The sequence below is a fragment of the Megalops cyprinoides genome, chromosome 15 (assembly GCF_013368585.1).
Source record: "Megalops cyprinoides isolate fMegCyp1 chromosome 15, fMegCyp1.pri, whole genome shotgun sequence".
In the NCBI taxonomy this organism is placed as follows: Eukaryota; Metazoa; Chordata; class Actinopteri; order Elopiformes; family Megalopidae; genus Megalops; species Megalops cyprinoides.
This window is the reverse complement of record NC_050597.1, coordinates 31,119,340-31,138,980: the sequence shown is the minus strand read 5'-3', so window position 1 is coordinate 31,138,980 and position 19,641 is coordinate 31,119,340. Positions and strand designations below refer to the sequence as shown.

At 39.9% G+C, this 19,641-nt stretch overlaps 1 protein-coding gene across 1 annotated transcript; it reads right to left on the bottom strand.

The window, feature by feature from the left end:
- Positions 1–13,120: 13,120 nt before the first annotated feature.
- On the bottom strand, positions 13,121–19,211 carry comtd1 (catechol-O-methyltransferase domain containing 1). The gene is made up of 7 exons (XM_036546919.1): positions 19,110–19,211; positions 17,432–17,562; positions 16,267–16,372; positions 15,187–15,305; positions 14,390–14,444; positions 14,140–14,273; positions 13,121–13,830 (listed from the first exon to the last, which is right to left on the bottom strand). The coding sequence occupies exons 1-7, from the start codon at positions 19,162–19,164 to the stop codon at positions 13,678–13,680; spliced, it is 753 nt and encodes a 250-aa protein (XP_036402812.1). The 5' UTR covers positions 19,165–19,211; the 3' UTR covers positions 13,121–13,677.
- Positions 19,212–19,641: the final 430 nt, after the last annotated feature.

Sequence of the window (19,641 nt, the reverse complement as noted above, 5' to 3'; positions counted from 1 at the left end):
ATGTGATGCCACGTACGTCACATCAGGAATGCCAGAGGGTACATTTGTGTTTGTAGAGGGGCAGATGCGATGCGCGTTCCAGATGTTCCTGATGCTGTTTAACACATCCTGAAAAAGAAAACGCATAGGTCAGGCCTATTAGACACAGTGATATTGAGGATCCCAAGTAAACATAATGGAACAAATGTATACATAGTATTTAAGCTGCTGTACATGGCCCACCTGAACGGGTCCCATAAAACACAGCTGGATCAACGCCTTGTCCAGGTAGTCCCCGCTGAATAGACCTTCGTCCTTCAGCTCGCCAAACATCTGGATCCAGTGTTCAAGTCCCTCTCTCCTCATCACGCCCCACCAACTCTCTATTCTTTGGTTGGCACTGCTTCTCCCTGTGAAAAAGCTTGACTGCCCTGACCTACTGTCTTCATCATTTTGTCTCAAGTACACCCGCATGTCTCTCAAGACCACATTCTCGGTTCCCATGTCAGTGCATACGAGTCTTGGATAGCCCTCTACCTTCTCTACAGCCTCTGCATAGAATCCTCCAATCACACGCGGATCACTATTTGTGAAGGCGGCCCTGAGACAAATAATTTTTCTGCTATATCCGTCTATGCAACCATTTATGCATATTCCATAGGGCGTGAGTTTATTGTATGAATCAATGTGCCATATGAAATTAGGCCCACGGGAAAAGTATTGCAGTGATACTGGGTGCTTTCAGGGTCAAGTTCACTCAGAATGATGTGCACATCTTCTTTTCTAACATGCAAACCGCGCTCTATACATTTACAGTGCATCCAGCGGTACACCTGTAACCTCCCAGCACCTTGGAGTTCGTTCAAAATAAACTCGATGATAAGACGTATATCGTCATACTCACGACAGCGGAGACGGTTTGCCCTCAGCATTCTTTTCAGTGTGCTTAAACTTATAACTATGCCATGCTGGGTGGCTAGAGTTCTTAATATTTCCTTTTGTGCCATGCCCAAACCATGGTTATACCCTTATCAAATCCAACTCAAAGTGATTCAGAGATCAATTATGGGGAAATGCGCTATTTCATTTCTTAATGTGCTCATGTTTACATGTGTCAAGACAACAATGTATGCTCGTTTTTATAAATCGTGGCCACGTTTAAGTAGATCGTGCCCACAGTATTATACAATGTGCACACGTTTTACTAATATTGTGCACACAATTAAATATAATGTGCGCACGTTTTATAAATCATAGCCACATTTAAGTAGATTGTGTGCACGTTTTGCCAATATTGTGCATACAATTAAATATAATGTGCGCACACTTTATAAATCGTGGCCACATTTAAGTAGATTGTGTGCACGTTTTGCCAATATTGTGCACACAATTAAATATAATGTGCGCACATTTTATACGTTGTGGCCACATTTAAGCAGATTGTGCTAACAATTTACTTAAGAGTGTCAATAACGTGCCCACGAGCCCATTTTTTTTTTCACTTGACCCTTTAGGGGCTCCGTAGACGACACAGGAGGGAGACAAAAAAAACCCTTGTCGCTTATAGGCGTTCCTGGCTTGTGGTTACTAGGTTACAGAACTAAACAAGTAGGCACGTATCACGCTGCCTTCACTCCCATTAATAGTCGCCGTGTCGCATCGCTCAGTATTTGCATAAAATTGACTATGGCGTCAGATTTATGTCAAAAGTCGCGAGCGCAGAAAACACGCGCGAGAGAATTTGAGCAGTTAACTCGCGACTTATGACATAAATCTGACGCCATAATTGACCTATAGTCTATTTTAGCCCCACCTAGTTGGCTTTGCAGCGGCCACTTCTCTCTTACCCTGCGCTCACACCGGCAGCGACTTTATCGCTGTAAATCGCCAACTCTCATGGAAAATGAATGCCAGCCGATCGCTTTGTCTCTCTCCTATGTCGCCCGTCTATCCGTGGGGTAATATCAAAACAAAACACAAATTGCCGGCGAACTATTACCGTTACACATGGCATGTAAATAAATGTCATGGATAAACAAATACCCAATAACGTTACTTAGGTTATGATTTTGCGCAAGGTAGCTATCGTTAGGTAGTTAATGTTACAAGTTAGTGCTTTTTAAAGACCACCAATCCACTAATATTACATGATGGCAATACCGACCACCGTACTACTTATTCAAATTAACTGGTGACGATAACGTTAGCTTCCTAACGTTCACTCAGTATAATGGCTTTGTCTACTCACTCACTGAGGAATAACGATAACGTTAAAATGTCGACGTAACATTAATGATGGCCAAAACTCTAGGTAACGTTAGGTAGCTATCCTTAAGATAACGTTAACGTTACTTTACTAACCGCCAACCCACTCTTCGCGAGCCCAGCGAACCTCAATAGTCCAAGCTAACAGCACAGCTAACGTTAGTTTACAAGATACAAGCTAACGCCCCATGAAACGATCAAGTGGCTGATTACGGTAAATCTGCCACTGGACATGTCGGTCCATTCTACAGTTGTTAAATACATATAAACTACTACTTTTCATATAAACCAAAGACAACATTTAAGAAAATATATAATTATAAAACTGCAACTCGCCTCTTTCTGAAATGCGCCATCAGAAACACATATGGCATATCCATCCAACGACTCAACTGACATGCGGCTGATGCGTCGCGCTCGACGGTCGCAAGTAACTAACCGGATATGAGTGGATGTGAGCGTTTGCTGCTAAAATTTCAAAATAAAAGTTGTTAAAACAAACGAAGACTCATTGAGAGAAAATTATTGCATTTCATACAAACTTATTGCACAAACAATTACATAAAATACTAAATAAATACATAAGATTAGATAAATTTATGGGTTATGCAGCATCAGCTAAATAATATATTACACTCGAAAATCATACAAATCATACAAAGCCTTTAAAAATGGCTTACTTAAGAGTGTCAATTTGGCGATTCAGGCCTAATTAACTTTAATATTCTCATCATCCACTAACCACTGTTTTCTGTTTGCTTCCTATTCCCTGCTCCAGGCTCCTGTCCGGAGCTGTAGCCCAAGCGTCTCATCTCGTTTTCCAGTCCTGCTACCTCGCTGCCCTGCCCATCAAAGCCAACTGCATTCCAAGACCCGGACATCCTAGGAGACATTCTTATAATCACTCTACTGTTAACTGCTATTGTTTGTCAATAACAAATGTACATTGCATAATATTGTGTCTAACTCTATCTGCCCAGTGCCGACCAGAAGCAGATGGGCCCCCCCATGAGCCCAGTTCTGCTCAAGGTTTCTTCCTGATAGGGAGTTTTTCCTTGCCACTGTTGCCTTGTTGGCTTGCTCTCAGGGGGTCTCAGGCCTGGGAACAATGTAAAGCTGCTTTGTGACAACTTGTGTTGTAAAAAGCGCTATACAAATAAAAATGAATTGAATTGAATTGAATTAATATGTAGAATGTAGTTTTGTCATAGGTTATCAAATAACAACAGATTTACTGTATCCATTTCAGAGAACAATGGATAGGGATAGACAGAAGAGCTATGACAGAAAATGGATAGCGGCACAAAGAAGGTCTTTGAAGGCATGTAGACCAGGCAGACAAGATCCATACAGGACCAATACCATCTCATCTATTAATAACAGTATGCTATCTTCTCAGACCTCCTTACTTACTGAAGAAACTGAAAGCCATGGGGAATTGATGGACATGGATAGCCATGGGGCATTGATGGTCATGGATGTGACTGAATTTGCAGAGATAGACATAGAAAGCATGTCTCCTGTCAGTGACTTAGAGAAAAGTGTTTCACTGAAACAAGACTTGGCGACTTGGGTTGTTGAAAACAACATCACACATGTTGTTTTCAACAACCCAAGATGGTGGGTTACAGATGGTGTACTGAGGATTCTTACACAAAAAACAGTTAACGTGACTGCCAAGTCTGGGCTGGCCTATGTTTATTTGGGAGTAGAGACGATGCTGAAAATGACTTTACAGAAGTACCCCCTTCCTGATACCACAAATGTTGTAAACATGTCTTTGAATGTGGACGGTTTGCCCCTATTCAAAAGTTCTAAAACCACTATTTGGTCAGTTTTAGCAGCCATTGATCACAATCCACTGTCAGTGTTTCCAGTTGCACTAACATGTGGCAATACAAAACCAAGTGACCTGGAGTTTCTCACGGAAACCACAGAGGAAATGAAAAAGCTACTTACTGAGGGGATTGTCCACGAAGGAAAATGCATCAGTATTCATCTGAAATGTGAAGGATGTGATGCACCAGCTAGGGCAATGGTAAAAGGGACCAAACAGTACTCAGGCTATTATGGGTGTGACAAGTGCACACAAAAGGGAGTCTAGCTTGGGAGAGTAACATACCAGCAATTTAGAGAGCAAACAAACTGAACACCATCAAAATGTGTCTCCATTCATGAATCGTGGCATAGACATGATCAAGGCATTTCCAGTTGACTATATGCACCAGGCTTGTCTTGGTGTCATGAAAAAGCTACTCCTCACCTGGATGCATGGAAACAGAGATACAAGAATTAGCAGTGCACAGATCTCTTCCTTAAATGACCATTTGTTTGCTTTGAGGCAATCAGTGCCAAACATGTTCTCGTAAACCTAGAAGTTTGGATGAGGTAGACCGATGGAAAACAACCGAATTCCATCAATTCATGTTATACACTGGAAAAATAGTTTTGAAAGGAATCTTGAGGCCAGATGTATATGAGCATTTCCTAACTTTCTATAGCTCTAGGAATTCTTGTTTGCCCCAAATTAGTGCAACACCACCACATACATGCAAAAGACCTACTGACCCACTTTGTCACCAGAGCCAAACAGCTGAATGTCTTCACAACTACAACATTTTTGTTATAATTGGTCCACTTAATAGAGCAGGCTGCCTGAATATGATATGTTTACCATATATTTCTCTCTTTGACAGATGACAATATATCAAATTGTGGACCTCAAGAAATTAATGTCGATGATGGCCTGTGAGTACAGCTGCACCTGACATTTTTTATACTAAATTGTTAGAACACTTTTACAAATTATACATATCATCAATTATGTTATGAAAATAATCTGCACTTAAAATAACTACCGCTTTCTCACATTTGCGCAGCCATAACTTGATGCAATACTAGAGGTGCAACAAGAAGTCTTATGAGTGGTGAGTACATCCAGACTGGTTAGAAGCGAGGCGGCTGAGCCACTCCCTGGGCCCTGTGGCACGCAAGAGGAGTTTGACCTCCTCTGCCAAAGGATCAACATTGAAGAAGCTTTCAGAAAACAACTGGTGTGTTTCCTGGCACTTCAATTATTATTGATATTAAGGAAATGTATACAATTTTCTTGAACATAATTGACAACTTCAAAAGAATATTAAATGCCAGACTACAAATAAATCTATTCTTATTTACTCTTACAGATATCCCTCCTGTCCCTAGACGGCTCAAGCATGGTAGGGAAGACAGTAAGAAGAATGATGAGCCACCTAGGGACCACTGAGCTGTGACCAGGGTACAGCACGAGAGGGAGGATAAAAGCCTGCTTCGCAACCTGCCTCTCATGCAGGTTTTAGTAAGTAAGTGCAATCATTTTGGTGTATATTCCCTACCACAAGAAACCTTTCCGTAAGCAATGGCTTAGTAATTAGGCTGTGATGTGTTTTCATGCAGAGGCCTACACCAGGTGTCACTCCAATGTGAAAATTGTTGATGTTGAAAAGTAGGTTGCAGAATACCTGAAACCTGCCCCTTTTAAAAGGAGTGGATCAGGCAAGGTAGGCTTAGAGATTTTCTGCATGACAGCAGTAGCCTAGTTACCATAATGCATGGTCTACTGTTGCTAGCTTGGTCATTTTAAAAGCTCTATTTCATGCATAATACCCACTCACTTTACTTAACTAACAGCCTACAGGATCATGTCAACATCATGTAAACATCAGCCAAACCAATTGAAATTAACTACTAAGGCCAGGTTCACACTACATGACTTTCAAAGTCGTCAGATCGCTGTACTGTTCACACTACACAACTTGCTGTCTTATAATCAGGAATCTTGGAGCCGTTGTGGTTTGCACACTACGTGACTGATCAGCGACAGGGGGTCACACATTACAACATCTTTCACCAGCAGGAAATTCCGACGAATCTGTCTGGTCTCCAAACTACGTTTTGTCACAAAAACACATGCAAGAAGTGACATGGGGAATGACATGATACCATATGCGAGACAGGGATGTTTTTCTTCCAAAAATGGCTACTGTAGACAAAGATATTGTGCTCTGTAATCAATATGGCCAAAATCTCATCTCAAAATATTTGTATTTTGACAGGGTACTGCTCTTACTGATATTGTTTATGTAATTAAATTGTAATGTAAGAGTCACAGTCTTAAGTCATGAATTCATATTCACAGTACTGCAGGAATTTATTATTTTTTGAAAACATCAAAAAGGCATTGGTGTTCCTGCCAAAGTTCAACCAAATTTTCCTCCATTTCTTGGGTCCAAGCAGATCGTGGAACTTCTGTTGTAGCCATGCTTGTTGATGTTGTACAACTCCTCCCGGGGTTTCCCCTCACCCCGTGTCTTGCGCTCTCATTGGCTGTAGCTTGTCGCCGCACTCACTGCCAGTCACAACACTGTTCACACTACAGGATATGGACTCCCCAACAGGTCCAGATATTTAGCCTGCTAGATATCTGTCAGACGTCTGCGAGACATCTGCGAGTCTCTCAGATGGTGTCTTTGAACAATTCACACATAGCGATCGAGAGCCGATTTGCAAGCCCCGAGGGAATTCCAGTTTGCCTCTGATCTGGGGCTTTTCTTGCTGATCTCCAAAAACTATCGGCGAGTGGAAAATCAGGGCTAAAATCGTGTAGTGTGAACCTGGCCTAAGATGTAACGACCTTGGGTCTAAATCTTGAACTCCATTATAAGTGACTTACAAATGTACTTGCAATCAGTATTTGTATTCAAACTCTTTACATTTTCATGTAGGTTGTCGTTGTCAGTTTATTTGGAAATAAGTTGGGCTATTGCATCTGTAAATCTAGCCTTGAACACATGCTAATTAACTTACACCTTTTGTATTGTTTTCAGAGAGGAATGTCAGCTGGCCCCAGCCCATGAAGGGAGTACACCCCCAGCCCACCTGAGGAGCACCACCTGCGTAGCCCTAGCCCAAGCCAGACACTCTTGTTGTTTTAATAAAATATGGCAATTTGAAATTATTCATAACTTCTGCTTGGTTTTGTGTTGAGGTTGTAAAATAGGCCTGCTCATAAATATTATTATAAAGCATAGGCCCAAATAAATTTTATGCTCATTCGGAGGCATAAGTAATCTCTTCAGACACGTTCAATAAACGTCTAGTGGACGATATTGAAAGGTAAATTAAACGTGCATAACACGTTTGTCACACCATTTCCCTCAAACGTTGTGCTTTACACCTTTTCACAACGTGTACGAAACATGTTTGACACCTATTCTGAACCAATTTGAAATGTGTATAAAACGTATTCGGGAACCTACACTTTAACCTAAAACGAACGTTATTCTGGCCGAATTCTGAACGTTCCTATAACCAAGTTAACACCGAAAAAAACGCGTTCTACACGTTAGTTTGCTACCTGGGAATGCGCAACTTCCGTTCAAAGTCAAATTATACCGTAATCGTTCCACATTTGTGAAAAATAGCACCTGGTATTGATAGAACACACATGTGAGTTGTTGATCACAACGAAAATCAGTTTCTGTCTGTAACGTTATCTTTTAAAATGACGTTTATCTGAAAAGTGTTAATTTCGTCCCGATTCTCCCCTACTTACCCTGCTCCCACCCTGAATGGGGTGTAAAAATGGGGAATAAATAACAAATTTTAAAAAAATCGGTATCGGCATCGGCTAACGGAAAAAAATGTTTTAAACATCAGTATCGGCCCAGAATTTCAAAATTGGTGCATCCCTAGTTAAAACCACATTTCAGGGATTTTTATTTTAACATACAGGGGCAATTGCTCTGTCAGCTAGCTTAGCTGCGCTTTAGAACTGTATTACTTAAAAAGGAAGTATCACAAGATAAACGTGGTTGCTGTGTATATACAACATGCACGGGTTCAGCTGATTCACAGTTAAACTGTCTGGAAACCGGAAGTTGGAGATCTACCCAGAACCAGAGCCCGTCTATGTTGATCAGGGGTGGGGAACGTCTGTTCTCCGGGCCGCAAGGCAGTTTGATCCGGCCCGCGAGGCAATTCACATGGGTTAAAGATCTCCGGCCCCACGACGGAAATCCGGCGTGCAGAGATTTTAGATTAATTTAGGCAATTAATTATTACTAGCGTATACGGGCACTGATATTACCAGACCGGAACGCAATTTTATTAAAAACAATCATTGACGTGGTGTTTTTTTTTTCGGACGAGTTTTAACCAACGGCAGCCTGTTTAGGCGACGTACTGGCACGAGAGCACTGTTCTTCTCCAATCTGCAACTAGTTTTCAACTTTCTGTAAGGCGGTGCCAGGAAGTATTTGCGAGGACTGTATCAGTTGATTACTGCACAATAGGCTAACATGCATTAAAATAGATGGAGCATGGAAGCGAAGGTTGTGAAGGTTGGCGCAGACACAAGCACAATAGAACGGGGGTGAAAAAATAAATGGCGATTGGCTTGGCTAGATGAAAACGGTAATGACGGACAAACGTTTGGCGTATGTTGTCACAAATTAAACGAGCCCGGGAGCTGCTTTGCACCGTGTGTTCGAAAAAAAATCCAGTATGGTACAAGCGGCAAAAGGTATTGTATCGGCATGATCCAATAGATCACACAAAGCAGCTGTTCGGGCCGTTATACATCAGCGTTGCCAGGAGCTGTGGCCACTGTAGCTACTACCACTTCGTCCATCCAAGACCGCGTGTGCAATCATAAAGTCCGCATTTATAGCGGAACTGACCTGTCTTTCAGGATAGCGCAAGCGCAAGCTGACCTATGCAAAATACCACAGGACAGAACTGCACTCTCCAAACTTGTCAAATGCACAGGCCAGCTACCTATCCACTCACGGCATTGCCTGTCACATTAGGCAATGTTTAGCGCACAAGCTGCCAAAAGAGATGTTTTCACAGAACGTTGACGAGTCCACAAACCGCAACATGGACAGAATTTTCAATGTATTGGTTCGATTCTTTGATGATGACTTGGACAAAGTTGTAACACAGCATTTTGCTACTCGACCAAGTTTTATTGAAGTTGCACTTTTCATTTTTCTTGTTACGGCTTGTTACGTAACATTACCTTTTCGTTTTACCTCAGGTTGACAGTCAGCTAAGTAAAGCAGACTGATGTAAACATGTAAACATCAGAGGTCAAAGGACAGGTAGGATGGCGGCGCAGTACGTCCAAATTTTGTCCTTACTACTCGCTCGCATACTCATAGAACGTAGCCTACTACAGTAGTGGTCAGGTAGTAGGCCTACGTTCTTAGTCGAAGTTAGTGCATACTGAGTATTCGGATGCAGCCATTCTCTGCCAGAACATAGAGTTAGAGTTAACATAGAATGCCACTTAATGACATAATTTAGGATTCTTTGCAAGTTGGATCCTCGATGTAATGTAAATATTATAGTCTATTGTGATTGTTATTACGCTAATTTATTTCTTATACAATTGACTTCACGTCCGCCAAAAAAAGTTTATTTCCCTGCAATAAATAAATAAGATCCTTCCTGGATCCTGTCGTCATTGAAGTGTCTGAAAGGGAACTAAAGTTACAACTTTATTGTAACCCTCTAGTTATAAGCATTTTGGTCTGGATCGTGTTTGAATGATTATCATTACTCAAGGATGTGCATACACATTTGTTTTGGATAAGACTGTGTGAAATAAATAAACGTGTTCGATTGCTAAATTGTTATTATATATATATATATAATAACAATTTAGCAATCGAACACGTATACATGAAAATTGACGGTGCCAAAAATGCTGGTGATGAATATAGATTTCACTATTTAGATTAAGCGTGTTTTGTCGTCTGTCTTTGTGATTGGAAAAAAAAACAGCCTACAATTTTACGAAGAAGATGTAGAGAGTTATCTCCACAAACCTTAATTATAGGACTAAATAAAGAAATGTGCCTATATAACTTTTATTTCACACAGTCAAAGTAAGTGACGACATAGGCCTACATGGGAGCAGACATCAGGCTAACAAAATATTAGGCCTACTACAGTTTGTGTGTAGGATGTGATGTAGGTCTCATTCTGCAGATGAGATGGTTTAGTCTCTCCTTAAACCAATTCAGTATCAGGTTTAAGCAAATACACACAAAAAGTGACCTCTAGTGGCTGATATGAGATTTCTTGAAGAAAGTAGCTGAGATCAATCTAAACATCAGCAGTAGATTAAACCACCGTTACTCACACCTCTCCTGGCGGCCCACTGTCCTGCGTATCTTCTATGACTTCTATGACTTTTCCCACAACTTGCGCGTTTAAAACCTTGTTAAACTCTAAATCACAGCTAAGCTAACGACATAGCAATTGCCCCAATATGTTTTTAGTTGCGTACGTGTGCGTACGCTCAAATCCACGCCAAAGTTCAGATTTATAAAAACGGTCTTTGACATGGAAAAGTACTAAGCTCCACGTCAGGTTTCAACTTGGCGCAGGCCTACGCACATTTCCCTGTGGCAATGTTGGAGTACAGCAGGTATTCGGAAATCTAAGAGCGCCAAACGGTCTCTGACGTGGAAAAGTAGGCTACTTAGCTCCACGTCAGGTTCCAACTTGGCGTACGCACGTGGCAATGTTGGAGTATACTGCAGGTTTTCGGAAATCTAGAGCCAGCATGTCGTCTGCAGCCTAATTGTCTCCTCATTATTATTACAGTGGTCCCCCCTTATCCGCGGTTTCGCTTTCCACGGTTTCAGTTACCCGCAGTCAACCGCGGTGCGAAAATATTAAATGGAAAATTCCCGAAATAAACAATTCAAAAGTTTTACATTCTGTTCTGTCCGTTCTGAGTAGCGTGATGAAATCTCGCGCCGCCCCGCCCGGGACGTGAATCATCCCTTTGTCCAGCGTATCCACGCTGTATACGTTACCCGCCCATTAGTCTCTTATGTATAGGAAAAACATGTGTATAATAGGGTTCGGTACTATCCGCGGTTTCAGGCATCCGCTGGATAAGGGGGGACTACTGTATTATTATTATTATTATTATTAATAATAATAATAGTAGTAGTAGTAGTAGTAGTAGTAGTAGTAGATGCTGTTGTATTGCCAGAATGAACATATTGCTTAGACTATACGTATTGGTTTGCACAATAAAGTTATTAATAAATTAAAACAACATAAGCTATGCTACTTGTGGAAAACAAAACAAAAACACACATTGATTTTCCAAAACTAGCCCTATTAGCATAATTGCCACATCCTTGAGGGAAATTTATTTAATATAGCCTACATATTGTGGTTCCACAGGTGTACATTTCGGCCAATCTATAGGCTGTAATATGTCCAATAATGCAGTGGTTTGCAAGAGGAACAATGGCAGCATTGGCACTTCTCGAAGATATCGCCAACCGCGCAGTAAGAAGGGAAGGGCAGACGTCTTTGCGCATGATGACGAATGGCTGATAAGCAGGTACCGTTTGCCGAGCTGATTCGAGCTCCTTTATATGCTAATGAAATTAATTAGGGGGTGTTTGCAAGGCGGAGATCTAAAACCATTCAACTGCGCACAATTTCAAGATCATTTGTGATTTATAGATTTCACATCTGGGAGAGTGGCGTACACACGTTTTTTTTTGTGCGTACGTTCATTTTCTCTGAATAACACGTACGCACATTTCAGAAATGATCTTAGATCAAATGTAGCATGGTTTCTAGGCAATTTGTTTTAATAAATGAGGCCCCTCATGTTGAAAAGCAGTAGAGCGATATTGGGACTGCTGTCTTTCGATTCCCCTTGTGGAAGTAAGAACTTGGTTCATCTGGTTGGCATTTATAGGCCACAGCAAAATGAGGAAACGCAAAATGAAAAGTTAACAAAAACAAACAATAAGGCCCTACAGGGGACACCCACATAACTGCGCTTTGACTAACAGCTGTGCATTTACAAATTTCTGTTTCCATTACGGATAATGAACTCACCCAAAACCACGAGAAAGGCAACCACACCTCTTTGTTATCAAAATTCCATCTACAGAAATGGACAGAAAGGACTTCACATTCATCATGTTGCTTACTTATGCAGAGAAAGAGTTCATGTGACTCATATCATTATAATGACCTCTATCTATTATGGCTGTCATTTGTTATTGTAATTATTACTGATTTACATTTATTGTAGTTATCAATAATTTATTATAACAATTATTCCTATATTGTCTACATAATTCTGCATCATGGAGTACAGAGATGAGCACAATTGGAAAGGTCTTCAGTTATTTACTTTATATGATTTAATGTTTTTTGTACCTTCAAAACCCTTATTTCAGCTCTTTTCTATATCCATATAATGAATATATTGGTTAATGTTTTTAAAAAAGTAAACATACATGTAACACAATGATCAAGTATTCAGAGCAAATCTGTTTAAACTTGTGAAGTCACAGTGCACCCATGCAGTAGCCAAGGCCTCCAACCCCTCAAAGCAGAAGTTGGAATTTACCTCAGTGGATGACGGACAGACCTGTCCTTTATCTTATGGTATATGAAGGTGTGTTCCATCATTCTTCATCATTAAATAACAAACTCTTTTTTTCTCAAGAGACTGCTGTGAGCCAAACATTAACACTGAAGCTAAGTGAAACACATACTAAACCTGTAACTCATCAACAGCCACACCTCCCCCTCCCATATGGTGTAATTTGGGTTTTCCCATGTAAATCTGCACATTTATTTCAGTACAGTTAATACACAGTATGTCAGTATGTGAGAGAAAGCCTGACCACATTATATAACATATAGGTATGCAAGACATTTATGTATTTCTTTCATGTCACTCTTATGCCGTGCCATCACAGATTTTTTAATTTAGTACTGCTAACTGCCGCCAGTGGTGCCTGGTGATGAGATTAAAACATCCACGCACGCACAAACCAGATAATTTCTTCCTTTTTACTTCATGCACTTGACCGATATTATTAAGTACGACATTAACATTATATGACTCATGTCGTGAGAAAGGAGGAAACAACCTCTATATGGGAAAAAATCTTCCCACAGACATTATTAATAATAATCACAATCACACAAATATATCACTTTAAACTATACTTTAGAAATGCACAGGGTTCTAGCTGACCAAGGTAGCAGCCTATATTTTTACAAATTACAATTCTATTTTTGTTTTTTGTGATACATGTAAAAAGCTGTTGGTGGCATACCAGATTTCAAAACTTGTTAGTGTACAAAAAAAAAAGCTCCAATGGTCCCCGCTGACTGCTAGAATTGGAAAATGTTTTGGGTATCATAAATTCCCTCCTTTGAAACGAGTGGTGGGCTTCTAATCAGAGCAACCTTATATTTGGTCCAATACCGTAATTATTGTATGTATTGTGAACAGTGTTACTACAGGAACACATATGTAACTGTCTAGTCATGCCACAAGGATATGAAGTGACATCTAATTCTATGGCTATTTAGCATTACTGCTGTTAATCAGCGTTTAAATGCCAGTGTCAGGCCATCCCCCACAGTGAGCATGCTCAGATCGATCCTGTCATCTTTGTGAAGTTTCTTATTCAGCTGGTCGATGCTCTGGGTGGACAGGTCACCCTCTGGTGGGTTCACGACCTTCCCACTCCACAAAACCTGGAAAAGAAGACAGTTAGATGACAGAAACAGGAATGACCTCACCCCTCCTTCAGGGAAAGACAGTACCAAAAATGGTGTTGAGACAGTGGTAAAATAGTGGTGAACATTATCACCCATGATTAAGGTATTTATTTTTCTGTGCCAGAGGTTGCTGGATTTCCTTATACTCCCAATGCACCAACTGTGCCACCCATTTTCAGTAGGATATTTTAAAGTGAGGGAGGGTAACCGTTTTGCCTGCAGGATACTGCAGAGTTTAAAACAAAGACCTCACTGTGTTCTAATTGGCCAGTCTGTAATACTCACATTGTCAATGGCAATGATGCCTCCCTTTCTTATAAGCTGAAGGGACTTCTCATAGTAGTTGTCATAATTCTTCTTGTCTGCGTCAATGAAGACAAAGTCAAAGGTTTCCGCTTCCCCAGCAGCAAGGAGATCATCTATGAAGGCAAAAACAGTTTAAAAATGTAATTGAACCTCTAAGATAACAGAACATATATTTAACATATAACAATATTTAGCTGAAATAATTCATGTCTGCATCGTAAGCATTTACCAAGCGTTTTCAGGGCTGGTTGTAGGTGGACGTCCATTTTATGCTCGACACCAGCCTGAAAAAAAGAACACAGACTTTCAGGTTTGCCAGGTTGTGACATGCTGAGGTTAGGCTCAACAGATTAGTGCTGTTAATGGTGAGTTTGAAGCACAGGAAAGGTATTAGAATACTAGTTTTGTCACACTCTCATGAAAAGCAGAATGATGAAAGTTTTGCAACATAGTAAACGACAAATTAAAACAGCAAGTAACTACAATGTGATGATTAGGGCTGGGTATTGGCACAGATGCCCAGATTCAATTCGATTCTGATTCACAAGCTAACGATTCGATTCAATCCGATTTGATTAGATTCTGATTCGATATTGATTCGGGGGGGGGGGGGGGGGGGAGGGGACTAGTAATTGCCTTTAATCCTACAGTTAGGCTATGTCAGAGCCCGTCTATTTAATTCTTTGGTTGTGTTTAACCATTTCGGAAATGAACCTAGAAAACCGGATAAAATGCATATTAGCCTAAAAGATGGATCCATACATTTTACAATTTGACGAATTTCAAAAAACGATTAATCGAGAAAAAACGATATTTTTGCACACCCCTAGTGAGGATTATATTAAAAATGTTCATCTAATGTATCACATTTCTCAGCGTGGTGACAGTAAACATATTTCAAACAGTGAGCAGTTCAGATGGTCCAATGTATTTCCGTTGAAACATAGTGATAGCATTAGCATTAGCTTTGCTAGCCATGCTACAGTAGTGATAGTATTATCAGAGTGCCCCCTCTATTCAGCTCACCTCTTTAAAGAAGGGCTCAGCGATTTTGGTGTAGTTTTCAACAACCTCACAAGCCACCACACGACCATCATCTGGTAAAGCCAGTGCCAGGCTAAGAGCATTGTAGCCTGTGTACATTCCTAAAACACATACCAGCAGAGTCTTTCATAAAGTACCACACCTCTTTATACCAATGTAGTCTTTCATATCAGGTCCCTTGTTATTATTATTTATTCTTTTGTTTATTGTTATATTTACCCAGCATACAGTGCAGAAACAAAGAGATACTCACTCAGGCTTTCATTCCTATCTCTTTACATATTGGACTCACGTAGGTACTGGAACAGTGGACTGAGCGCTATTATCAATACTCCATACTGTGACAATAACTAGGCCATGAAGATTATCCCCACACAAATACTGTGCTAATGGAAATCAAACACAAATGACTTCTAGCTGTGGGCTTTCATTATGCAACAATAATAATCCGTGTTTCAGACAAGATATGAAAATTGGAAATGAATGAATAGACTTATACTATTATAAATACTCCATATTTATTTATATCTCTGACTAGAAAGTAATGAAAAACAGCTATAAAAAAATAAAATAAAATATCACTATCCATTTTTTATTATTATTTATTATTAAAATATTATATATATTATTTCCTCTGCTTAAAAATGTTACACTTCAATCTTAGTTTATTTGCACACATCAAAGTCATATCGTTCCCAAATACTCCCAAATTTAAAAAAAAAAAATTATCCAAACACTACTCTTCTTCAATGCAAACACAATTTTTACCAGTCATTTTGGTTATGCTGAACTGGCACTTGAATAAGCATTTATTGGTAAATTAAAGTTCAAATTACCTAGTAGAAGAATAAACAAGTACTTGATAAAAGATAAGAAGTACAGAGGCCTGCTGGCTGTGGGTTCCTCTCTGGGATTTTAGCCCAGAGTGGTAAAATATTACTCTTGCAACCAATGCATGGTCTAAATCATTTAGTCAGTGAGAAAGTCAGTAGTAGGGCTGCTAAGTCCAGTCACAGTTACTGAGTGGGATAAAAAAGAAAGCAGGACTGATAGATTAGCTACCTATTTCAATGGCCTTTTTAGCTTTGATTGCTCTTGCCAGGTTGGCCATCAGCTGAGCTTGCTCCGCAGCCACCATGATGAAGTACCAGCGGTCTTTGAGCGTTCTCTGGAAAACGTGGAGTGAGATACAAATGTAAATTACAACATACAGTACTTCTCAAACTTTGCCATGGAATCTTTCAATGACGAAATTAGTAACGTCCTGAGAAGCAAGACAAAATGATGAGTGCCTAATGTCAAAAACACTTCTGATCTGCTCAAACATTGTTACTGGGAAATGTCTGCAGTATATTCACTGTACAAGAAGATTAAGATAAATATGCCCTCATTGTTTAATGCAGGTGTCATGACTGTGGCGTCTTAGCCGGTTGTTTTCTTTTCCCTGTCCATGTGCTTTTGTTTTCCTTGTGTTCTAGCCCTGCCCCGGTCTCCGCCCTGTCTACGCCCACCTGATTGTCTCCACCTGCCTGCCAGCACACCTGCTTCCCATCACCTCATCAGCCTAGCCTTATATCTACCCTGCTTGTCTCTGTCTTGTTTGCCAGTTCGTCTCAGTTTGCTGTTTCGCTACTTGCCGTCTGTTCTGGTTTGCCTGTTGGTTCCTTTTGCTTTGCCTGTTTATTCTTGACTTCGATTTCTGGACCTGATTTGTGGAATGTTTGCTGTGTTTTTCTGGTTTTGGACTTTGCCTGTTTTTCCTGACTTTGTTCTTCATTCTTGCCCTGTGGTTTTGGTCGCCATGTCTGCCTGGTTTTTGACTCTGCCTGCCCTGACTTTGTTTTGTGGATTACCCCTTTGGATTATTAAACCTGTTTGTTCTGACAGCAGGAAAACACCTTAACATATCGTCACAAAACATTCCTGAAGTGTTGTAACGAAATCTATTGGCTGTACTACTGCCCTCATATCACTATGTACTACTATCACAATAAATGGTTTTCCTGGCAAGGACATGCCAAAATATGTCCCAGTGAAAACACATTCTTATATTTAGACATATGAACTATGAAAAAATAACATTTGAGTTTGATTAATAAGTAAATAAACAGAAGAAGAAATAGAGGTTCCTACTTTGAGTTCTCAGAGGATGGTTGGTCTGTGTGAGAGTGAGTTTGTGTGTGTGTGTGTGTGTGTGTGTGTGCAGCACTAATCAAAATCTACTTACGAGTCTGAGTTTCTCTAATACTGGATGCTCCCTCAGTGAATTATTAAGGACATATTGCATTAATGGATTGTCTTTTGCTCCTCCATGACTCTTGAAGATGTCTGTGCTTGCAATCTGGAGACTGTCTTCCCCTTTAGAGAAAGTGCACAAGTGCAGAGTTACTATATAAATGCTCTGGCCAGGTGCTTGGCTGCAAGTTACAAGAATAACCTAGCTCCCTCCCCAGGAGCACATATCATACATAACAATGACATTGATTGCAAAAAGGGAACTGTTCAAAATTGTGGACTCCAAAAAATTCCTGTGCAGCCATCCTCATGGGAAAGAAGTAGGTAATTCAGAGAATTGTATCCTTTAAACAGCCCAGACCTTGTTCCTGATGCCCTTTTGCAATTAACAAGGCTGCCAGATTAATTAGGATCACCCAAATCAGTAGCAGATTGTTATTTTTTACTGAACTGTGTCTCGTGTCTGATTACAGCATCCATTAAAACAGTGATTGCAACATTTCCCTTATGGACCTCACATTACGTAATTGTGTTACTGATTTCTATCAAATAGAGAGGACATTGGGATTGAAGCCATTTTTAAATGATTAAATACAGCTTCCTAAGAAGTGCACAAGGGTGACAATATAACACAATATCAGTATCTCAAGGGTATATCAGATGAGCATTTGCAATATTAGTAAACTGTAGCTAGGCAAAGGGAAATGCAGCATCACAAAAATTAAAAGGTGCAAGTTACATGTATCCATAAAACATACTAAATACACAGAGAAGCGAATTTCATGTCATATCTGTAAATGAAATTGTCAATTAAGAAGACTAATTCAAAACTCAGTTGACATAAAATGTGCAAACAAGACAATTTGCTTGCTTTTAGTGTCTCTGCTTAAACGATTTTCCAAATATTGTCCAAAATGGCCTACTTCCCCAGTATTTCCCAGTTTTTTACAAAGAATATTTCCCCCCACCCCCACCCCTGCCAAAATCAATATTTGAACTGAGATACCCATGTCAGCAAGATGAACCAGATTGCAACAGCTAACTCAATAGCTGCAATCGTAAATCTGCCTTTTCAATTAAAACTCCCCCTGGAAATGTAAAAAAAAAAACCATCTTTCATGGTTCTTTCACTCATGCATTAGCATAACATTAGACATACCCTTAAACATTGAATCGTGAATTTATATATTAATTCATTGCATAATATAATTCATGTATTAAGATACATGAAACGTATATCACAAAAGCAACAAGAGCAACAGGCATATGATGTATAGCTATTAATGTTCAGTTAACTCAGTATTAACACGGGATTAACTAATGGTATAGCCCACGATGAGAGGAGAATTTTCGACCGAGAATACGCAATATGTGGTATTTCTGACGTTGAATTGGTACAATGACAAAGCACGTCTTAAACATCCACAAAGCACATATTAAGAGTTACAGAGTTAGCTGTTCAACTGAGTTTTTTTTTTTTACTTGCGTTGAAATGTCTTATTATTTATCAGACTTTTTAAAATATTATGTAAACTGAACCACGCTGGTTCTACTAATGGTCTCAATCTGAAAGCAATTAACGTACAGGTTTGTTACATAAAAAAAGACATATGACAAACCTAATCATAACTATTTAAAATCCCCAGATAATGACGTTTTAAACTACTTACCAGACAATACAAGGAAGAAACACACACAAAACACGGTCTTGATGCCTGGAGCCATTTCTTTCTCACTGCTCACTCGGTCAAAGCGGAGGCAAAACCATTGCAAGTACACGATTTAAGTACTTACGCAGGAATCGCCGATGAAAGGCTGTCTAGTCTATGATTGGTCGTCTCTCATGTTCGCCTTACATAACAGACAGGACCCAAATTAAAACACTGGATATTTGTTCCAGAAACCATGACGGCCATGTGTACCATTATAAGCCTTAATTTTAGAGGGCGCTCGCTTTAGAGAGCATTCAAATCGTCGTTGACCTCGACAGGTTGCGAGATGGTGTAAAATAATTAATACAAAAGCTGAATCTAACACTTTTCACTGAGGTGTCCAATGTTAAGACATTTAAATCGACTGGCACAAGTGTATCTTGCCGACACGCACTGTAACACAATATGGTTTAGGACGCAGCCATGAGTAGCTACAAAGGCGCTAAGAGTGTAGGTAATTTTATGAGGGGCCGTTTAGGAAATATTTCAG